We start from the raw sequence: 23,855 nt of genomic DNA, 5'->3' as shown, positions 1-23,855 counted from the left end.
GCATATCATTAATCCTTTACACAAAAATTGTTGTAAATGGTTGCACTTAATTAGCATATTTTTTTAAAAGTATTTTAAAGAAAATGTTTTTAGGGAACATGATGTCAAGACTGTATGAATCATGACTGCATTTGGAGCCAACCATACAGTGTTTCAGATTTATTTACTTTTTGGTTGATTCCTTTCATTATTTATAGCTGTGATGGTTAGCAAATACCAGCCTGTATGTCATACTTCACTATCATTTATGGGCCAGCTGGCAAGAGACTGAGTACTTTTGGGTTATTTTCCTTGTTACTCATTTAGTGACCATAGTAACATACAGGTTGATATTCTTATTAACCCAAACCCAATAGTTGGGATGAGACTGTTGAAGTTTTTCTTCTAAGTTAGTTGCTATTAAACACTAATACAATTTAGAGTCTGACTCATAGCTTTAAAATGAAATGTTCATTTAAGGATTTCTGAGCTCAAGGCATCCTCCTTTCTTCTTCTCTCAGCCTTCCTTCTAACTCCTCAAGGTCTTCCCAAAGAATGTCTTGGAATGGATCTGTTTAGGTCTGTTCATTTTAACAGCTTTTAAGTAGACAGTGTAGACTCAGGTGGGTTATACTCTTTGGTGTCTCTAGTTTTCTTTATCTTACTGTGAGAAACTCTCAAGTGCTGATGAAACTCTGGTTATGGGACAGCATATGGCTCAGTGAACTAAATAGCAGACTAGGAACCAACACCTGGCAATTGTCATCAACGGGGCTATGGATCTCTTCATCTATGGCAGGGAAATATTGGCTTGTTAGTTGTACGTTGGTCTCTTGATGAAAACATGTTAGCTTGTACTTACAAATGCTTTTTAGAAATCACTTTGGGGAGGCTGAGGCAGGAGAATGGCGTGAACCCAGGAGGCGGAGCTTGCAGTGAGCTGAGATCCGGCCACTGCACTCCAGCCTGGGCGACAGAGCGAGACTCCGTCTCAAAAAAAAAAAAAAAAAAAGAAATCACTTTGAAGTTCTGTTCTGCCAATGAAATTTGCTTTGGCCTCATTCACTCCAGACAATGCCAGCATTTACCCCTTACCTATTCCTGTTTCCCTTTTTTGACTTTTCAGATCATTGGGCTGAGAATTCCACATAAGAGGTATGCTTCACATCTTTCCACTAACATGAATTTCAATGAAAAACAAACAGAAAACAAAGGAAGCACACTATGTTAAATGCTTATTCTACCTACATATGCTCTTTTAGAACCAGAGTGATATGTACTACTCTAGAACTGTAGTTTTGTTCTCTCTGGAATTCCAGGAGTTTGGAAGAATAACCATAGGTGCATTATCTGTAGTCTCAAATCATTAATTTATACTTCATGGCAACACTGAAAAGAAAAATATGTTCCCTAATATAGCTGATAGCTATCAAGAATTAATATCAACTGATTTGGAATTGTTACAGTTTTTTTGTTTTTTTTTTTTTTTTTTTTTGAGATGGAGTCTGGCTCTGTCACCCAGGCTGGAGTGCAGTGGCCATATCTCAGCTCACTGCAAGCTCCGCCTCCCGGGTTTACGCCATTCTCCTGCCTCAGCCTCCCGAGTAGCTGGGACTACAGGCGCCCGCCACCTCGCCCGGCTAGTTTTTTTGTATTTTTTAGTAGAGACGGGGTTTCACCGTGTTCGCCAGGATGGTCTCGATCTCCTGACCTCATGATCCGCCTGTCTCGGCCTCCCAAAGTGCTGGGATTACAGGCTTGAGCCACCGCGCCCGGCCTGTTACAGTTATTTTTATCAAAGAATGGCTTCTGATCTTTAAGCATTAATGCATAGTTCTTCAAAGAAAACTGCCAATTAAGCTATAAGCTATGACACAATACCTTAATGTTAGCCCAGACCAGGCCACATCATCCTCTGTTGCTTTGACATTTCTTTCATGTGCTCTGAGGGATTTGGCAATTTCTCCTGCTGTCAGTTGCTTTCTTCGGCATGTAATAGGCAACCCTTTTGAACATCTCAGTAACCAAATGTAAGACATCTTCCTCTATTTGCAGAGCTCTCGTTTCCTTTGGTACCATGAAGCACTCCATTATTCCTTTACAAGAAAATAAGATATTTTGGTTATTCCTCCAGTGATACACATTTGCTCCTTTAATATCAAGTTTATGCTTTCCTGGTCTGTATCCAAGTTTTATGGTATATATGATAACTTTTCATTTCAATACCAAATCATAGTGAAAAAATTTAAAGACATTTTAAAGGTAATAAAGTCAATACATATAGTAACAACAATGCATATACCTCATGTGTAGTGTAGAAGTGACAATAGTATTACAGCTATGACTCAGCTTATGCATACTAAGGCAAAGACAACTGTTTTACAACTGCCACATGGCCAGCAATGATTGTAAAATGCCATCGTTGTTATTGACTGTAAGACATGCCAGTTTCAGAGATGTTAAAGTACATTTTTGAATTTACAAAATAAGGGACTAATTCATAAATCAGGTTTGTAAAGTGGTCAGTGCCTTGATTAGAAAAATAATAGTATGATGACATTGCCAAGTAGAATGGCAAACAAATCATAGACTTCTAGGTCTGGGAAAGTACTTTAAAAGATCACTGAGGAACTGTGAGAGAAGGTAAGAGCACAGACTCTGGAGCCAGCTTGCAGGTTTTATGTCCTCTTACTAGGCATGTGACCATAAGTTAGCGTGCCTCAGTTTCTTCCTATGTAAAATGCACTATTTATTTCTGAAAGGTATTACTGTATGTACCTACAACAGTGCCTCGCACATTGTGTGTGCTCACTAAATGTTAACTCTAATTATTATTTAGACCTGCATTGATAATCCTGTATCTCCTGCAAAATATATTGGACAGTAGGACTAAGAAAGGGCTAAATAAGAAGAGATTATCAGAAAAGAAGCTTGTCTACTTATCTTCTTTTGTGAATGTCAGGCACCAGGCTCCAGGGAATCAGGCATTTAAGTGGCCCTCAACATAGCGATGTTGCTGCTAATAATCAAAATGGTGCTTATTCAGTCTCAAATCTACTCTAGCAAAAGGAATAGATTAGTCTAAACTTCAAGACCAATAACAGCTCTTATTGGTGGAAATTATTCCTTATGCCTACCTAACTTGTATTTTTTCAGCTAATTCTGAATCTGTTTGTTTCTTGTTAGGTCATTAGCAAAAATGTAAAACAATTGGTTACCATATAAGCCGATATGCTCTTCAATGGCCTACTGTGGTAGTTTTATTTCAAGGCTAGACAATTACTTTTTGTTAAATATATTGATATTTTTGATATAGCTATTTGTCATCATTCTAACCTACACATGATTAAAATAAGCTATTTTAGATAGAGAGTAGATAAGCCTTCAGGTTCTCTTTTGTCTTCTTTAATAGAACAGTTGAAGAGTTCAGACACTTTGCCAGTGTATGACACCTTAATGTTTTGTGCAAGTAGGAATACTGACCGGATTCACATCTATACTAAGGTAAGCGTCATGCAGAGTCTGTAACTTGAAACATAAAAAAAGACTTCCTTTTTTCACTTTTCAGTGGAGATACTTAATTTTATTAACAATGAGATAAGCATCTAGTTATTTTCCTCCTTAAAGCTAATTCTCAAATTTCTGTGTTAAATCTAAAGACAATGAGAGGTAAAACCACACAGTCTTTAAGAACATAGACTTCAGGGCCAGACTGCCTCAGTTCAAATCTGTTAGTATGTAATCTTGGACACATTACTCAACTGCTGTGTGCTTCAATTTCCTCAACTGTAAAATGTGGTATACCCCATTTACCCCATTTATGTGATTATTACACATTGTATGCCAGTATCAAATTATCTCATGCATCCCATAAGTATATAAACCTACTCTGTACCCTTAAAAATTAAAAATTGTTAAAATAATAAAAAATAAAATGCAGACAGGATTTGTTGCAAAGATAAAATGAGCTGAGTCCTGTAAAGCACTTAGGACAGTGCCTGGCCTACATGAACTCTCCATAAATGTTAATCCTGCACTGATCACTTGCAGCAGCAGGAGCAGCAGCATCTTTACAGAAGCCTAGACCTGCCCATTCATGTTGAGTAAATGCTAGGAAGCTTGTGTCAGATGATTGCTGATTCCTGCCATAGGCTAGCTTAGTAGTACCCAAACTTTTTAGACTCAGGACCTCTTTGCACTCCTAAAATTTATTGAGAACCCCAAAGACCTTTTGTTTATATAGGTTATATCTATTGATGTCTACTATATTTGAAATTAAAATGGAGCTTCTCAAAAATATTCATTTATGGTCGGGTGTGGTGGCTCACGCCTGTAATCCCAGCACTTGGAGAGGCTGAGGTGGGTGGATTACCTGAGGTCAGGAGTTTGAGATCAGCCTGGCCAACATGGCGAAACCCCCTCTCTACTAAAAATACGAAAATTAGCTGGGTGTGGTAGCGAGTGTCTTTAATCCCAGCTACTCGGGAGGCTGAGGCAGGAGAATCGTGTAAACCTGGAAGGTACAGGTTGCAGTGAGCCAAGATCGTGCCATTGCACTCCAGCCTGGGCGGCAAAATGACACTCTGTCTCAAAAAAAAAAAATTTTTTTTCATTTATTCACTTAAATGTGAATAATTAACAATTACATTTTTCTATTTTTTTTTTTTCTCACCCTGTTGCCCAGGCTGGAGTGCAGTGGCACCATCTCGGCTCACTGCAACCTCCACCTCCTGGGTTCAAATGATTCTCCTGCCTCAGCCTCCAGGTAGGTGAGACTGCAGGCACCTGCCACCACACCTGGCTAATTTTTGTATTTTTAGTAGAGATGAGGTTTCACCATATTGGCTAGGCTGGTCTCGAACTCCTGACCTTGTGATCCGCCCACCTCAGACTCCCAAAGTGCTGGGATTACAGGTGTGAGCCACCACACCTGGCCATTTTTTTGTTTGGTTGTTTTTTTTTTTAGAGAGAGAGGGCCCTTTTTTTTTTTTTTTTTTTTTTTTTTTGAGACAGAATGTCTTGCTGTGTTGCCCAGACTGGTCTCAAACTCCTGGGTTCAAACAGTCTGCCACCTCAGCCTCCTAAAGGTGCTAGGATTACAGGCGTGAGCCACCATGCTTGGCCAACAATTATTTTTAAGTGAGGAAATGCATATTTTAAGATAAATAAACCCATTATATATTTATATAAATAACTTTTTTTATTTAAAATAATTATATTTTCCAAGTCAAAAAAATATTTAGTGAGAAGATTGTCATTGTTTTACATGTTGAGCAATTTTCTCTAAAGTCTTAATGGAAAACAGTGGGATTCTGGTATCTGTCTCTGTGTTAGTTTGTTGAGACAGCATTTCATGTAGCCACTGGAAAAAGTCACCATACGTTTGTGAAAGAATGAGAGTGGAAAAGGCAAACAGTATCTTGCTATTGGTATGAAAACACGACTTTCTGAAAGTGAGAATCTATGGCCTGGATAGATTATTAATACTTTTATTTGGCCTAAAATTTTAAATTTCTTTTTTTTTTTTTTTGAGACGGAGTCTAGCTCTGTCACCCAGGTTGGAGTGCAGTGGCACAATCTCGGTTCACTGTAACCTCCGCCTCCCAGGTTCAAGCGATTCTCCTGCCTCAGCCTCCCGAGTAGCTGGGATTGCAGCGCCCACCACCACACCCAGCTAATTTTTCTATTTTTAGTAGAGACAGGGTTCCACTGTGTTGTCCAGGCTGGTCTTGAACTCCCGACCTCGTGATCTGCCTGCCTCGGCCTCCCAAAGTGCTGGGATTACAAATGTGAGCCACTGCGCCCGGCCTAAAGTTTTAAATTTCTAATCTTTATAAGTATAATAAGATAGTATTTGAAACTTTTAAAACTCATGGTCCATTATATCGATGTTTAAAAGATAATATGTTGGAGATGACCAAACTTTCCGTTACAGGTTTTCTACTAAACCAAATATAGATATAGATAGATAGTGTACCATGTAATAATCTTCTCTTAGGAGGAGATGGCTAGGATCATGAATACCAGCATCCCCAAGCAGCCTCTAGCATAGGACAATAACTGAGAGAGAGACACCAAGAACCAAGCCAGGCAGTAATCAATTCTCCTCTTACAGGTGTGGAGCCTGATCTACCATGTGGAGCCTCTGACATGGTGAACCAGGCTACAGGGAGCACCAGTGACTCCTTTATTCATCTTGAGGCAGGTTTAAGTGCCTGAGCCACCCTCATCCCCCATGTTGGGAGAGCTTTAGGCCATGCTTCTTTCTCAGACCATCACAGGAGAGGGACAGAGAAATGGTCCCAAGAGGGGCTTGAAGGTAGACAAAACCAAAGGACAAACACCAGGCAGAGCATACCACAGAAATCCAGAAGCCCTTAAATTCTTTAATCTTTTTTAACTCTATACAGTGAAAGCTCTGCCTCTTGGATTACCTGATCAGTGTTGTATCCCTGTTGGGGTGCAGACAGAGAACTGCAGGCTCCTGATAGAGGGTATAATGCACCTGCTGCCAAACCAAACCACAGCGACCACCTTGCTGACCCGTATTCAGGCTCTGCCGCCAGCCTAGTAGCCTGCTTCTTCTTGACATTTCTGTTAATGGTATCAAATATAGTTTTATGACTGTTCTAAATACTTACATGTCTCTTTACCATAAAATGTTATCACCCAAATAATTTTCCAAACACAAGACACTGAGCAGATGAATTGTTGACATATCTTTTCACAACCAGAGTAGAGCTGAAATGAAAGCTTTCCTTTTCACCTTAAAAGAGCTGAAGTAAGGCTGGGCACAGTGGCTCATGCGTGTAATCCCAACTCTTTGGGAGGCCGAGGCAGGCGGATCACCTGAGGTGAGGAATTTGCGACCAGCCTGACCAATATGGTGAAACCCCGACTCTACTAAAAATACAAAAATCAGCCGGGCGTGATGGCAGGCACCCGTAATCCCAGCTACTTGGGAGGCTGAGGCAGGAGAATCACTTGAACCCGGGAGGTACAGGTTGCAGTGAGCCAAGATTGTGCCACTGCACTCCAGCCTGGGCAACAGAGTGAGACTCTGTCTAAAAAAATAAAAATAAAATAAAATAATTCCTAGTTCACGGCCTAAAAGGATACCCCTTTAAAGGAAGAGTAGTAACAGACATTTAGCATCCTGTGTCGTATTAGAACTGTTCATTTCAGCCAGAATCCCATGTCTATATCAGGGTTTAGAATTACATACCAATTTTTTTTTTTTTTCTGAGATGGAGTCTCTCTCTGCTGCCCAGGCTGGAGTGCAGTGGCGGGATCTCGACTCACTGCAACCTCTGCCTCTGGGGTTCAAGCAGTTCTCCTGCCTCAGCCTCCAGAGTAGCTGGGATTACAGGCACGTGCCACCACGCCCAGCTAATTTTTGTATTTTTTGTAGAGACAGGGTTTCACCATGTTGGTCAGGCTCATTTCGTGCTCCTGACCTTGTGATCCTCCCGCCTTGGCCTCCCAAAGTGCTGGGATTACAGGCGTGAGCCACTGCACCTGGCCTCAAAATTTTTAATCAGTGCGTACTTTTTGTATGTTTTTCTCTAAAGTAATTGTGGGAGCTGTAACTTTTTTTTTTTTAACTGAGAGAATATGAGTTCAACTATTGATAAAGTAGATTTTCGTATGAGAGATTCTTCCCATTTATAAAGGAAATACCTCTACTGCACCGCTGTATGTGGTTACTTTGTACCCTTAAGATTTCAGAGGCTGGGCATGGTGGCTCATTCCTGTAATCCTAGCACTTTGGAAGGCTGAGGTGGAAGAATCACTTGAGCCCAGGAGTTCAAGGTGTTAGGATCACATGAGCCCAGCAGCCTGGGCAACATGGTGAAACCCTGTCTCTACAAAAAATAGAAAAAAATTAGTCAGGTGTGGTAGAATTTGTGCCTGTAATTCCAGCTACTTGGGAGGCTGAGGTGGGAGGATCACATGGGCCCAGGAGGTTGAGGCTGCAGTGAGCCGAGATCACGCTGTTGCACTCCAGCCTGGGTGACAGAGTGATACCTTGTCTCAAAAAAAAAAAAGGGAAAAAAAAGATTTCAGGATGTTGTGCACCGATGGTTGGGACCTAAATGCAGTTCCACTTACTCTCCAGGTGGTACTATTGGCAGACAGTCCTCATTGACTGATACTGTGACATTGCTTTGGGGGAGCAAATTTTTAAGTAACTTCTCTAGAATTGATCTTTCTGCCTTCTCTTTACTTCCTTGTTCCTGTAACAATGGACAGACTTATCATTTGGTGAAGGTTATTCAGACTATTCCTTGATACCCTTCTTTGACGTGATACTTATGTTGTCAGTGAGTATAAAGAAGTTTATTTGCAAATTTGGGAATGGTTGTGCTACTGTTAACTTCAAGGATATAATATTCTTCTATGTTAATTTGCAGTGTATAATTTTATTGTTTTGATACGTATTTCCAAGATTAGTCAATAGAAAAGAGTATGACACAGCAGTAAACAAAGCATTCCAGGCTGAAGGCAATAACCTTGGGGTAGGCATGGGCAGTGGAAGCACCCAGTGTGGTAGAGAGCCTGCCTCCCCTTCTTGGCTCACAGTTTCTCCAGAGGAGCCATTTTGGTGGACCCTTGTCTAGAATGTGTCACCTCAGTTTTTCTTTTAGGAGACTAGGCATATTGCGTCAAAATATAATTATTTTCATTTAAAATAGTTTCTAGTGCCTATACAAAAATGGATTGTTAGTGTCTTCCTAATCTATCATCAGGGTGGAAAACAGATGAGCTGTAATTTCATTCCTTTGGATATAAAATTAGACCTTTGGGAAGATTTACCAGCAAGCTTTCAGCTGAAACAAAATCGCTCACTGGTAAGAATAGTTTTAAATAAAATGGCTTTATTTACTTTAAATAAACTTGTTTTAATAATTTTAATGATCATTTTGAGTTTAAGTTTAAAAAAGCACTTTGTGTCATGTTATAGAGTCAAATCACTGGTTGCATTTTCTTCAGTCTAGGTGGTGCCTATTAATTACCCGGTGCTAAGAATATATGTGAAATCTGTTTCCTTGGCAAATGATCACACCTACAGTTGCTGTTTCTGTGGATAGAATCATCCTCACATTATTTAATTTCTCATTCACAGGATTAGCAACTGTGATATTTGTATCTGCTAGAATCACATTTTTTCTACTAAGGTTAAGTTCTAACAATGACAAATTCCAAGAGCAGAGATAATACCTTATTGGGTGATTCTTGATTCATTAGCAGAAGCACCAGCATGCAGCTCCAGGCCAAGTTCCTGCCAGGGAGGTCTTAACACTCATCTGTGGTTGATTTTCCTTCACTGCCAAGAAGGGTCATCATGCGCAGGGGCTAACCCAGCATGCTGTGTGCCATTTTTACAAGAAAATGGTGATTATTTTTTTTTACCATTTGAGTGGAAATGAAGCATTGCCCATAGGTCAGCTATACCTGTTTTAAATGAAAAGGGAACAGTAAGCTATTTATTTGGAATAATCTAATCCTGATTCTCAGAGTCCCAAAAAATAGCCAGTTATATATACTTGACTGGTAACCCTACTAAAAATGTCCCAGATTTATTGATTTTCTTTTCCTGTGAAAACTTAGGCATCATTTACAAAGCGATTCTCAGATGTTGCACTATCATTCTGTCACCTAGTTTTGCCTTGACCCCAGCTGGGATATGTACTTCCAGACCTTTTTTGGTCTCAATGAGCATATTATCACTGTTGATCTATGTGTGTTAAGGGCATACACTGCATGTCCTGAAACATGCCTTTAGAGAAGCTTTGGATTGAAAAAGATCTCTTGGCTGGGTGTGATGGCTCACTGCTGTAATGCCAACACTTAAGGAGGGTGAGGTAGGAGGATCACTTGGGCCCAGGAGTTTAAGAGCAGCCTGGGCAACATAGTGAGACCCTGTCTCTACAGAAAATAGAAAAACTAGCCAGGTGTGATGGCATGTGCCTGTAGTCCCAGCTACTTAGGAAACTAAGGCAGCAGGAGGACTGCTGGAGGTCAAGGCTGCAGTGAGCCGTGATCATGCCACTGCACTCCAGCCTGGGCAACAGAGCAAGACCTTATCAAAAAGAAAAAAAAAGTATCTCTTGAGAATGCCGTAGGTAGTTCACAATAAAGATATGAAAATTGCGTCAAATTGAAGAAAGCATTAGGTTGTGGAACTCAAAAGCCTATTTGGGGGACATAACAAAATAGCAGTTTTCTGATGTTATAAATAGGCTCACTTTCAAAGGAAGATGACTGTGAGCTGTTAACTCTTTTTATTATCTCATTTTCTGCCAGATTTTGAGATTTGTTCGAGAATGGAGTAGTCTAACTGCCATGAAGCAAAGAATAATCAGGAAAAGTGGACAGCTATTCTGTAGCCCAATTCTTGCTTTGGAAGAGATCACAAAGCAACAAACCAAACAAAATTGCACCAAAAGGTATGAGTTGTCTTTTTTTTTAAATTTTGTATTATATTACTTTTCATGGTTCTTTCTACAGGAGGGTCTGAGGCATCTTTTGGAACTATTAATGAAATCCTGATGAGTTATGAGAAAATTATGCATAAAATCACAGCCATATTATTTCATAACGACATAATTATATGTTTAGTGAATTTGATAAAATCTGCTAAAAGAGATCAGGTTGTCCAGATCTTACTCTCCATGAGTCCCATTCATCAACAAAAAGACCAGAGTCACAGGATGGTGCAACCTATGACCTGCCAAGCCTGGGACACTTATTAGCAACAGGAATACATTTTACTCTTAGAACATCAGAGCATGCCTCTGGACCCCATCTGCTTGGCCCCGCTGTGGGGGAGTATGATGCTGTGCAGCAAGGGAGCTGGTTCTGTTTGAATGCATCACCACCCAAGTAATGGAAGATAACTATAATCAGGTCCATGATTAGAAATGAAATAAAAGGAAAGGTTGACTGTCATATATTTGTGACTGTTTTGCCCTTATCATTACAGGTTCCTTTCTAATCTCTGTACATTTGATTTCCTTCCTTGCCATCACAATCATCTTTATCAATTCAAGTCTCTCCGTGTGTGATCTCAAATCCCCGTTCTTTGTAAACTCTTTTCTTAGCATGAAGCAAGGATTATCAGGAAAAGTGGTCTGCTGTTTTGTAGCCCAGTCCTTGCTTTTGAAAGAGATTGCAGGCTGGGCACCGTGGCTCATGCCTGTAATCCCAACACTTTGAGAGGCCAGGGTGGGTAGATTGCATGAGCCCAGGAGTTCAGTGATCAGCCTAGGAAACATAGGGAGACCCTGTCTCTATAAAAAAATAAAAATTAGCCAGGTGGCGCACTCCTATAGTTCTGGCTACTCAGGAGGCTGAGGTGGGAGGATCACTTGAACCTGGGAGGTTGAGGCTGCAGTGAACTGAGATTGTACCACTGCACTCCAGCCTGGGCAACAGAGTGAGACCCTGTCTCAAACAAAACAAAACAAAACAAAGAAATTGCAAAGCAACAAAGCAAACGGCAGCATTGGCAGAGAAAGCCCTTTAACTCTTGCTGCCTCCATACACCGGTAATCTCTCTTCATCCTTGTATTTCATCAGTTTGTCAGAGAGGTTTCCTTTCTCTAGCTTTTTCCATGCACACAGGTGAAAAAAAATCCAGGGGTTTGCGGGGGGAGCAAGGGACCGAGAACATGGTTGATTAAATAAATTATGATAGTTCCATATAGTGAAAATCTTTTCCACTGTTTCAAAGTATGGCATATAGCACATTTATTTGTTTGTAAGAACAAGGAATAATACTTATGATAAATTGTTAAAGGTAGATATAAATTATAAAAAAAAAAAAGGATGGAGACACAAACTTTACTATTTGCACAACTTGCTATTACTGACATAGAAATTGTCTAGAAGGATACCTTAGAAATTTTTATCACGGGTTTCTCTTGGACAGTGGTTTTCAATTGGGAGCAATTTGGTCCCCTAGGGTGGTAGTGTCTGGAGACATTTTAAATTGTCTCAAGTAAGGGATGTGACTAGGGAGTATCTAGTGGGTAGAGACCCAGGATGCTGCTGAGAATCCTACAATGAACAGGATTGCACCCCCCAAAACAGAATTATCCATTTCAAAATGTCTATATTACCACTGTTGAGAAATCTTGCTCTAGGGCATAAAACTTGAGGATTTGTGGAGGTAGTAGGGACTTTATACTTTATGCCAAGATTACAAACTCATTTGACTAAAAACAAAACAAGAATCACAAATCAATGAATGAGGTCAGTTATAAAACTAGAAAAGGATGAGATATGGGCTGAGACTATGTCAAACAGGCAGATTTGGAACCCATGAAGTCATTCAAATTCAGATTTAAAAATAAAATATTGGGCTGGGCATGGTGGCTCATGCCTATAATTCCAGCACTTTGGGAGGCCAAGGAGGACAGATTTCTTGAGCCCGGAGTTCAAGACCAGCCTGGGCAACATGGCAAAACCCCATCTCTACGAAAAACAGATAAATTAGCCAGGCATGGTGGTGCATGCCTGTAGTCCTAGCTACTTTGGAGACTGAGGCGGGAGGATCACCTGATCCCCTGGAGGTCGAGGCTGCAGTGACCCATGATTGCGCCACTGCACTTCAGCCTGGGAGACAGAATGAGACTCTGTCTCAGAAATAAAATAAAATAAAACAAAAATTAAATTAAAATTAAATTAAATTAATGAAATTTAAAAATACTGGCTAGCCATGGTGGCTCACACCTGTAATCCTAGCACTTTGGGAAGCCAAGGTGGAAAGATCACTTGAGGCCAAGAGCTTGAGACCAGACTGGTTAACATAGCGAGACTCTATCTCCACAAAAACCCAAAAAATAGCCAGGTATGGTGGTTCACGCCTGCAGTCCCAGCCATTCGGGAGGCTGAGACAGGAGGATCACCTGAGCCCAGGAGGTCAAGGCTGCGATGAGCTGTGATCATGCCACTGCACTCCAGCCTGGGTGATAGAGCAAGACCCTGTCTCAAAATGAATAAATAAATTTAAAATGCTGTATGAGTATAGTAAATTGATACTGTATGAGTACAGTAAAGCCCTTTGACTAATTGAATTTATCTATAAGTTGCCAGTTTTGGACTCTTGACCTGAAGTCTTCTGTAACGGTTGATTTTTTTTCCCATGGGCATGTGCCATTTTCTATAAAAATACATTTAAAATATATGTGTTACATATTTATATATATATATATACCCACACACACATGCTTACACATAAGTGCACACATACACACACACATATATCAAAAAGCACAATGCCTATTTTATTTTTCTCAATACTTCCAGTCCTCTCAATCTTTCTCATTTTTGTAACCAGTCTTTGTTGACCTTCTCTTTCTCACATGATCATAATTCTCTTCATAACTGAATTTCTAGCTATTTCTAGATATGCCCTATTATTTCTTCTCCATTGGACATGGATGACCACTTAAAGTACCAACTGAGAAAGGTGACTGATCAGATTTAAAAGCAAAAGTCAATTCATAAAACCAAAGTCAGACACACAATGTTATTTATAAAATTATATATAGATAATATATTAAGGATATAACTTGTGTTAACAAGCAGCAGATTAATCAGATTTGTAGTTTTTAGAATACAGCAGTATTCTAAATGTAAAAATACATTGTATTTTTTAGCTCTAGCAGCAGTTGGGAGATTAGATTAAAAAGGGCAAGACTCAAAGTGGGGAGATAAGTTACATTTTTCTATCGCTGCCATAACAAATTACCACAAATTTAGCAGCTTAAAACAACACACATTTATTATCTCACCCTTCTATAAGTAAGAAGTCCAAGTTGGCTGTTACTAGTTTTCTAGTAATGCTCTGGATTTTACAAGGCAGAAATCAAAGTGTTGGCTGGCTGGGCTCTAGTTGATAAGCTTGGAAAAGAATTCACCTCCAAGCTCACTAAGATTGTTGGCAGAACTCAGTTCCTTGCAGTTGTAGATCTGAGGTTCCTGTTTATTCCTGGCTGTCAGCTGGACTGTCAGCTACTAGAGCCCTCTCTGTGGTCCTAGCACGCGGACCTCTACATATTTCTCCTTGGAATCTCTCTGCCTTCCTCTTCTGCTTTTAAGGGCTCAAGTGATTACATTGGGCCCACTCAGTAATCTCCCTATCTTAAAGTGATTAGTAACCTAATTATATCTGTAAAGTCCTTTTATAGCATTATCTAAATTAATGATTGATTAAATAACCTGGGGACAGGAATCCTAGAGGGTATCTTAAAATTCTGCCTGCTACACAAGTTAAAAGACTATTCTAGTATACCTGGAGAAAAATGATGAGGATCTATATTAAGTGATTACAATGGGAATCAGGAAAGAGAATGAAGAGAGCTATTAAGGAGGTATGTCTAGAGACTTGGTGACTGATTATAGAGAGGCAGAGAGAGAGAGGCCCCCAGGGAAACCAACTTAGCAACATCATAAAATGAAACCTCTGTACCTGCAGCGGGGAGATACTATCAGGAAGCATTCTGATTCTTGCTGCAGAACCCAAAGTAAGTCTCAGTAATTTGGAATAACCATGTATCTCTGAAAGCAAATGTGAAATATGCTGTTGAATAGCAGCATTGAGTGGCAGTCTGTATGAGGACCAGTTAGACACTGTCCTATCAATTTATTTTCTAGAGAAACTGAATCAGAGAGTCTCCAGACCTAGAAACATCAGGCTCAGTAAAGAGTGAGGTATTGACAGCTTTCAGATTGACAGCAGCGACATTTTACTTCCTAAACAGGAGGTTAGAGGATTTCTTTCTTAAAAGTATTGAATGGTTCTGAAAAAAGACCTATAGTTAACTGACTTTGGGCATTCCCCCAAATGCAATGGCTAGGTCTCCAACCAGATTATCCGCCAGTGATGTCCACCAGTTTGCAGGCCCCATCCAAGCTCAGAGCTTGCAGTCAGCTTTTAAATATCTCACTTTTACATGTGAATGGAAGCCAAGATTACCAGCCATTGTTATGGTTACCAGTACCATTTATCAGAGGCAGGCCTAATTCACTTGGAGCCCTGTCATGTTTAGGATGCCAATTGTTTAATCACTAGTTATAGCTGAGCTCCAAAGCAGGTCAGAAATCCAGAGCCCAAGATTGTGTTCATTGATGTGGGCCACTTTGCGACGTACACTCTTCTTGCAAAAATTGCTATCTTCCACTCCCGTCCCTATCCAGGAATTTGTTTAGTAGACAACATCCTTCCTTCTCTATTTACTAAAATTGGGATTTACCATAATCCTTTTGGGAGTTGGTGAACTTCCTCGCAAACCTCAGCAGAAAATTAAGTATTGGCAACTTGCAACTACATTTGAAAAGTTGTCAGCTCCCTTTTTTGGAATTGGTTCATCTGTTTCTTGTGGTTTCCCAAAATTTATTCTTAAACCTCTTGTAGGAAAGCAAAAGGTTATTTTTAGTTTCTAAATCTCTGACTAGATTTCTCAGCATCTTTTAAAGTTACTGAATTAGGTTTTTAAGCTTTTAAACATTGAATAATAATACCTCAGGCAAGGCTTAATATCCCATTGCCCCTAAAGCTAGGAAGCTTTTGAGTTCATTTAGAATTCACAGAAATACTTTCCCGAGTGCATTTTCCAAGGGAATAAAATGGTTGAAGAAATTGTTGGAGGTGGGGCCAGAGAAGGAGGAAGTTTGAGAACTAAAAGGGCAAGTAAAAGAACTCTACAACAATTTACTGTGCTTTAACTACTACTACTACTGCCCAGACTGGAGCACGATGGCTTAATTTCCTTTTTGCTCTAAGAAAGACATGCAAGTAGAGTGCAAACATGTAAAAAGATATTCCCCCTTACTCTTAATAGGAATGCAAATTTTAAAATCTACAATGAGATACCTATCACTATTAGCAGAGACTTTAAAAATGACATTGTGCTAGTGAAAGAGAAGAAACAGATACTCTTATTTGTTGCTGGTGGACACGTACACTGGTATAACCTTAGAGGAAAGACAGTTGTCAAAATCTACCCACATTTAAAACACCTAAGACCTTTGACCAAGGAATTCTATTTCCAGGGATTTATTCTACAGATACATAATGTGTAGAAAATATCATATATAACGATATCTATTACAGCATTGTTTGTGATAGCAAAGACTGGAAACAACCTAAATGTCCATTTATCAGAGACTGGTCAAATATATGGTTTATCCATATAATGGAATAACATGGAGCCATTAAAAAGAATAGGGAAACTGAATCCTAATAAGGAAAGATCTCTGAGAAGCATGTTTTGGTAAAAAGAGCAAGGTGAAGATCAGTATATATGCTATGCTATTATTTATTTCTAAAAATAAAAGGTATAATGAAGAATGAGTGCTAGTGGGTATGGGTATCTTTTTGTTTCATTTTTTGTTTTTGTTTGAGACAGGGTCTCAATCTGTTGCGCAGGCTGGAGTGCACTGGCATGATCTCAGCTCACTGCAACCTCTGCCTCCGGGGTTCAAGTGATTCTCCTGCCCCTGCCTCCCGAGTAGCTGGGACTGCAGGTGCACACCACCATGCCCGGCTAACTTTTGTATTTTTAGTTGAGACAAGGTTTTACCATGTTGGCCATTCTGGTCTCGAACTCCTGACCTCAAATGATCCACCCGCCTTGGCCTCTCAAAGTGCCAGGATTACACACGTAAGCCACTGCACCCAGCCTCAGGTTTCTTTTTGGAGTGATGAAAATATTCTGGAATTAGTGGTGATGGTTGTACAACCTTGTGAATATACTAAAATGCACTTAATTGTAAACTTTTAATTGGTAAATTTTATGCCATGTAAATGATGTATCAATGGAAATGCAAAAATAAGTAAATAAAAGGTATACACCTATACTCAGAAAAGAAATAAACTATTTATTTATTTATTTATTTATTTATTTATTTTGAGACAGAGTCTCTCTCTGTCACCCAGGCTGGAGTGCAGTGGCGCAATCTCAGCTCACTGCAGCCTCCATCTTCCTGGGTCAAGTGGTTCTCCTGCCTCAGCCTCCCGTGTAGCTGGGATTACAGGCATACACCACTATGCCCAGCTAATTTTTGTACTTTTAGTAGAGACAGGGTTTCACCATGTGAATGTGTGAAAAGATATTCCCCATTACTCTTAATAGGAATGCAAATTTTAAAATCTATGATGAGATACTTATCACTATTAGCAGAGACTAATATGTTGGCCAGGCTGGTCTCGAACTCCTGACCTCAGGAGACCCACCCACCTTGGCCTCCCAGAGTGCTGGGATTACAGGTGTGAGCCACCATGCCAGGCCAAAAATAAACTATTTCTAAAATGAGCCAGACACGGTGGCTCACACCTGTAATACCAGCACTTTGGGAGGCTGAGACGGGCTGAGACAGGCCTCGCATGGTGGTGCATGCCCGTAATCCCAGCTCTGGGAGGCTGAGGCATGAGAATAGCTTAAACCCAGAAGGCAGAGGTTGCAATGAGCCAAGATAGTGTCACTGCATTCCAGCCTGGGCGGCAGAGTGAGACCCTGTCTCAAAAAATAAAATAAAATAAAACAAAGTAAAATAAATTAAATTAATCAGCCTTTCTGCAAAGATGAATTCGCATGTCTGTGAGAGATAGGGAAATATACTATTTCTCTAATGATATCCAGAGTTCCTAAAAGATCTTTTGGTCTAATTGGTGAGGGACATATTGTACACATCCCAGGGATGTCAGTCAGACTCCAGTTACTGCTCTCTCAGTGTGATGGCTTCCAGAAGACATGCAACAAAATGACTCAAGGTCATTTTGAGTCAAAAAAAAATAAAAACAAAACTGGCAACAGAGGTAACTTTTGGGGAGGGGCAAAAGGAAGAAAGGAGTGAGAGAGAAAATTATTCATCACCATAAACACACTTGTTTGCCTTTTGAGTTTAGAACCATGTGCTTATATCACCTAATCAAAAATGAATAAAATAGTTTATTTAAAAAAGGAAACGTGTTTGTTAAATCTATCCTAATAACATAAAGCAAATTTCTAAAATTTTACCTACAATTGCACAATTCCATTTTGATTGAACTTTAATTTTATTGTCAAGCTGCCTAATTAAGAAGCATTCAGTAATATTAAGAAATTCATGTTTAAACTAATTTCCAAAAAAGTCTATAATAGGTGTAAACCACCAGAGAAAGTAGGCCAATTAATATAATTGGAAGGAATTAATTGGGTAATTGCATTTCACCAACTTAAATTCCCCCATCACCTTTAATCGGAATAACTTCTCTTTACTTCTAGTCCCTGAACCATTGTGTGGTATTGTTAGTGTTGGGTAATAAGGTTCTGAATCCCACGTCAAGGGTGGCTTTATTTCTGTGGAAGAATCCATAAACCCTGTATGGGCTGATAATAAGGGAAACAACCTTCAGATTACAGAAGATGTGATTGAACCCAGTTAACTGAAAAGAGACTCAGTTTACCCAAACACTGATACACCATTATAACTGACTAAGGTGATTTGGAGAAGCCTTGAAGGGATGACCAAGAGGGAAGTAAAATACAGTTAGAGATTTTCTGCACAGCTTGCCAAGCAGTTTCCTTAAGGCTGTCAGTTGTGCGTGTATTTGATCATTTCTTATTCTCACACCCACTCCTCTTTCCCCTAAATGAAAATTGGTCCAAAGGATATTGAATGACTCTTGGATTTCTTAGAAAAAGAAATCTGAGACAACTAATTTGGAACAAAGAAATGTATTTCTCACATAATGAACACCAAGATAAAAGGTAAAAATTCCATTTTCTAACTTCAGTTTTAGCACAGTGAATAGAATTGTGCTTGCTTTTTCTTCTATTGCTTTTGCAAGGAACAATGTGAACATGCAATAGAGACTTTTTTTCATGAGATAGAGGGAATCTATTTAACATATCATTGTTTCAGATACATAACCAAAGAAGATGTTGCCATAGCTTCAGTGGATAAAGTGAAGAATACTGGGGGCCATGTCCGTCTGATCACAAAGGAGTCCAGGCCACAGGATCCTTTCACAAAGTAAGGTTTTTCTACTACTAGTATATAGTAGTACTAATTCCACTTCTTTACATTTTGATATTCAAAATAATGTCTCACCTTTGCGTGACCACTTTAGACGTTACAAAGAACTTTCACAAGATAGTAGCTCTTCAGTTGTCCTAGCAACCTGTTGAGGTACCTGGTGTCCTCATTTTAAACATTAAAGATGAGGAAGGACACTGAGACCAGGTGGACTAAGTAACCTGCCCCACGGCTTGGGGGTAGATGCCAGGAGACCTGAGGTTAAATCTGGGCTCTGTCCCTCAATCTTGAGCTCCATCATTAGAAGTCTTTCTTTTAACTCTTTCAAACAACCATGGAAAAATAGAGCAGCTGTTGTTACTTCCCAAGTAGGACTTTCTAACAAAATTGAGTAGTGTACCTTTTCTTTTATTCTAACAAATTGAGCACATATCCTATTATGTTTTGTATCCTAGCATGTTTAATTTCATCAACTCTGCGTTTACCTGTAGGAGCCAGTCTTCTGTTCTAATTCCTATCAGCACTGTCAGCTATTTCACTCTGTCACTTTATGGCTGTGACTCTGTTTCCTGTGTGCAAGCAGAGGCTGGAGGAGAGAGTTTGTAATGACTTCTCTGAGCTAATGAGGTGTGTGACCCCATATATTTAAGGAGCAGGGTAGCCACTAAGCTTTAGTTGGAGTTTTACAGTAGGCTGTCCTTTCCCAGCCTGAAGAAGCATTTTCTAACAGCTTCTCCAGATGTTTTACATGTTTTCATGTTTCACATGTTTCCAGATCATTTAACACGAGAGCATCTAAATTCCCAAGAGAGGCAACATATTTATATTCAAATTAATTTTTGTAACACACCATTCTTCCTTACATGGCATGGAATATAGAGTGCTGACTATAGCTATTTTATTTCTACACTGTGATCCGTGTTTACTATTTATCCGTATAGAAACTTTGATAACCTTTATATGAAGCAATTACTATTTAGAGTATTCATTCATTAGTTACCTATTCAGTGTTTTTTCAATTGTAGAAAATTTCTTGAAGATGGAGCCTGTGTCCCATTTCTAAATCCATACACAGTGCAGGCACATCTCACTGTGAAGCCCTCTACATCCAAAGGCTATTTGCAAGCTGTGGATAATGAAGGAAATCCACTTTGCCTTCACTGTCAGCAACCCACTTGCCAGACTAAGCAAGCGTGTAAAGTGAACGCTTGGGATTCACGGTTTTGCTCTCTGAAATGTCAGGAAGAGTTTTGGATTCGATCTAATAACAGCTACCTGCGAGCCAAAGTATTTGAAACTGAACGTGGTGTGTGTCAGCTCTGTAATGTGAATGCACAAGAACTCTTTTTACGTCTGAGAGATGCCCCTAAAAGTCAGAGGAAGAAACTTCTGGATGCTACCTGGACTTCAAAGCTCCCATTAGAACAGGTAAGTTATAATCATGTGATAGATAGAAGGCAGCATTGTACTGAGTAATGAATATTGACTCTCTAACTTTATTTTTTACATTTTAACATGGAAATATTCAAATATATAAAAGGAGAGAAAATAATGGACCCATATGTCCATCAGCCAGCTTTAACAGTTTCCAGCATTTTGGCATTGATTTTTGTCTGCCATTGACTCACTTGTTTGTTTCTCCTAGAATATTTTATTTTATTTTATTTTATTTATTAATTTTTTTTTTTTTTTTGAGACAGAGTTTCACCCTTGTCACCCAGGCTGGAGTGCAGTGGCGCAATCTCAGCTCACTGCAACCTCTGCCACCTGGGTTCAAGTGATTCTCGTGCCTCAGCCTCCCGAGTAGCTGGGATCACAGGCATGTGCCACCACGCCTAGCTAATTTTTGTATTTTTAGTAGAGACGGGGTTTTGCCATGTTGGCCAGGCTGGTTTTGAACCCCTGACCTCAGGTGATCCACCCGCCTCAGCCTCCCAAACTGCTGGGATTACAGGCATGAGCCGTCACGCCCGGCCATCTCCTAGATTATTTTAAAGAAAATTCCAGACATTTCTTTTCACTCTTGAATATTTTCATTCTGTATCTCTCACAGGTAAAGACCTCCTTCCTTACTTCTATCCTTCCTTTCCTCTCCCTCACCTCTTCCCCCCTCCCTCTTCCCCTTTCTCTCTCTCTCCCTTCCTTTTCTCCTTTCCTCCTGCACTCTTTCCTAGTCCTCATTTCCTTTCCTCTCTTTCTTTTAAATATAATCCCAGTACGAGTTATCACACCCAACACAATTATAATTCCTTAATTATACTAAGTCTATGCTTGGTTTCCCAGGTTGTCTCAAAAACGCCTTTTGGCAGGCGCAGTGGCTCATACCTGTAATCCTAACACTTTGGGAGGCCAAGGCAGGTGGATCACCTGAGGTCAGGAGTTTGAGACCAGCCTGGCCAATATGGAGAAACCCCATCTCTACTAAAAGTATAAAAATTTAGCCAGGCGTGGTGGCAGGCACCCGTAATCCCAACTACTCGGGGGCTGAGGCTTAAGAATCGCTTGAACCTGAGAGGCAGAAGTTGCAGTGAGCCAGGATCACGCCACTGCACTCCAGCTTGGGCAACAGAGCAAGACTCTGTCTCCAAAAAAAAAAAAAAAAGCATTTTATAGTTACTTTGTTCAGATTAGTATCAAAATGTCACCCACATAGTATATTTGATTATAATGCTTCTTATGCTTCATTTAATCTATAATAGCACCCCATTCCTTTTTTATACTATCAATGGCTGAATATACTGGATCATTTGCCATTCCGGATTTGTCTCCCTGTATCGCAAGGTATTGTTTGACATGTTCTTCTATTCCCCCAATTTTCTGAATAATAATTGTAAGATCTAGAGGCTTAATTTCATTCTCATTCAGTTATTTTGGGAAAAGATATTAACAGGTGGTGCAGTGTATCAAGAGGCACCTATGGTCTGGCAATTCCCCTTTCCATATGTTAATATTGAATGACAAGGGGCAGACAGATAACCCAGAAATGTAGTCCATCACAATCAGAAGGCTATGTATGTGTATATACACTCACATACATATATGTGTTCATTGCATTGAAAAATGTAATTTTAATACACCAATTTATGACAAATTATTATTTATAGCACACTATCATCAGTATTCACTTTCATTTCCAAAATTCAGTTGGATTTCTAATCTTGCTATCTGAACAATTCTAAATTTCAAAGCAAGCCAGGCTTTGGCTCATACCTGTAATCCCAGTACTTTGAGAGGCCAAGGTGGGAAGATTGCTTGAGCCAAGAGTTATCAGCCTGAGCAACATAGTGGAACCCCTTTTTTCCAAAAAAAAAAGAAAAGAAAAGCAAAATTAACCGGGTGTGGTAGCATGCACCTGTAGTCCCAGCTACTTGGTTGGCTGAGATAGGAGGATTGCTTGAGTCCAGAAGGTCAAGGCTGCAGTGAGCTGTGATAGTGCCACTGCACTCCAGCCTGGGCAACAGAGCGAGACCCCATCTCTAAATAAAATATAATTTTGTAGTGTGCTTAATTTAAGAAGAATCACCCCTCAGCCACTGTCTGCCCACTAAAATATTGGATGAATTCCTTCCAGTTAGACAAATTATGTATTTTTATTTACCTAGGACAGTGTTGCTGAATTATGAGCAAATGAATTAATCAGCATTTCTGTAAAAATGAATTAGCATGTCTCTGAGAGATAGGGAAATACACTATTTCTCTAATGATATCCAGAGTTCCTGAAAGATCTTTTGGTCTAATTGGTGAGGGACATATTGTACACATCCCAGGGATGTCAGTCAGACTCCAGTTACTGCTCTCTCAGTGTGATGGCTTCCAGAAGACATGCAACAAAATGACTCAAGGTCATTGAAAGCAACCTGTCCAGGAATGCAGAAGTAATATAATAGACATCCAAAACAAAAGTGCTCTGAGAATAAGGAACACAATAGGCTCGAATTAGGTAGGACTAGTTAAAGAGAGTGATTTTATACACACACACATATATATATATATATATTTTTTTTTTTTTTGAGATTGGGTCTGGGGTCTCACTGTGTTGCTCAGGATGATGTTGAACTCCTGGACCAAGCGATCCTTCTGCCTCAGCCTCCCAAACATCTGGGATTACAGGCATGCACTACCACATCAAGTGATTCTTTCAAGAGGTGGGCAAATTTCGGATATCCAAGAGTGGCCCCAAGTGATTTGCCTTACAGTTGCTTGGAAAAACTAAAGAAGCATCTTCTGAATTATTGAGTCTGTCAGAGTGGGGGCTGCTCAGAGAGAAGGAATTGGTTTAAAAAGGCAAAGCCAAAATGGATTTTTTTTCCTAAGACTATGCCATTTGCTTGATGCACAAGACCGCCATTTGTAGTAGCTTCTTACAATGCCAACCTCGAAAACAAAAATCAATACATTCTTCTAACAGTAGTTGGGAAGTTCAGCACAGAAGAGAAGATAAGGCAGGCAGTAACAAAGGTCAGCTGGACAAAGTTTACTGCTCCAACTTGCTGCCTCTTGTGACTCCTCATGGGCCAGCACTATTGATCAGGTCATTGTGCCTGACACGCTTTCTTAAACAGGCTTTATACATAATCATGGGTTCCCAAGGCCAGCAGCTGTTAAGTTGAAGGAAATAAAAACAAGTGCCACACTCATCTCTGTGATATTTAGACAACTGCATTTCCATGGTGTGAGTTGGTTTTACTACCTCAGGTAAAATGATAAAATACATCCCATTTTAATGTAGGTTATCACTGATTAAATATAAAATGTGTATATATGGACTGGCCTAAATAAAGGCTACTTTAAATGGTCATCTTTAATTATTCCAAATATGCAAGTTACAGATATTTGTTCTAGAAATT

At 39.7% G+C, this 23,855-nt stretch overlaps 1 protein-coding gene across 22 annotated transcripts in view; it reads left to right on the top strand.

Moving 5' to 3' along the window:
- Positions 1 to 23,855, top strand: part of ZRANB3 (zinc finger RANBP2-type containing 3) — a 321,989-nt gene that overhangs the window by 278,841 nt on the left and 19,293 nt on the right. For all 22 annotated transcript variants that reach the window (XM_077956903.1, XM_077956894.1, XM_077956902.1 and 19 more), the window contains 5 exons: positions 3,392 to 3,483; positions 8,730 to 8,831; positions 10,288 to 10,430; positions 18,895 to 19,005; positions 20,034 to 20,436. In XM_077956903.1, the coding sequence (XP_077813029.1) occupies positions 3,392 to 3,483; positions 8,730 to 8,831; positions 10,288 to 10,430; positions 18,895 to 19,005; positions 20,034 to 20,436 (851 nt within the window). The remainder of the gene's footprint in view (positions 1 to 3,391; positions 3,484 to 8,729; positions 8,832 to 10,287; positions 10,431 to 18,894; positions 19,006 to 20,033; positions 20,437 to 23,855) is intronic.

This window comes from Macaca mulatta, chromosome 12 (genome assembly GCF_049350105.2).
Source record: "Macaca mulatta isolate MMU2019108-1 chromosome 12, T2T-MMU8v2.0, whole genome shotgun sequence".
Lineage (NCBI taxonomy): Eukaryota > Metazoa > Chordata > Mammalia > Primates > Cercopithecidae > Macaca > Macaca mulatta.
This window is presented reverse-complemented; position numbering and strand designations above follow the sequence as displayed.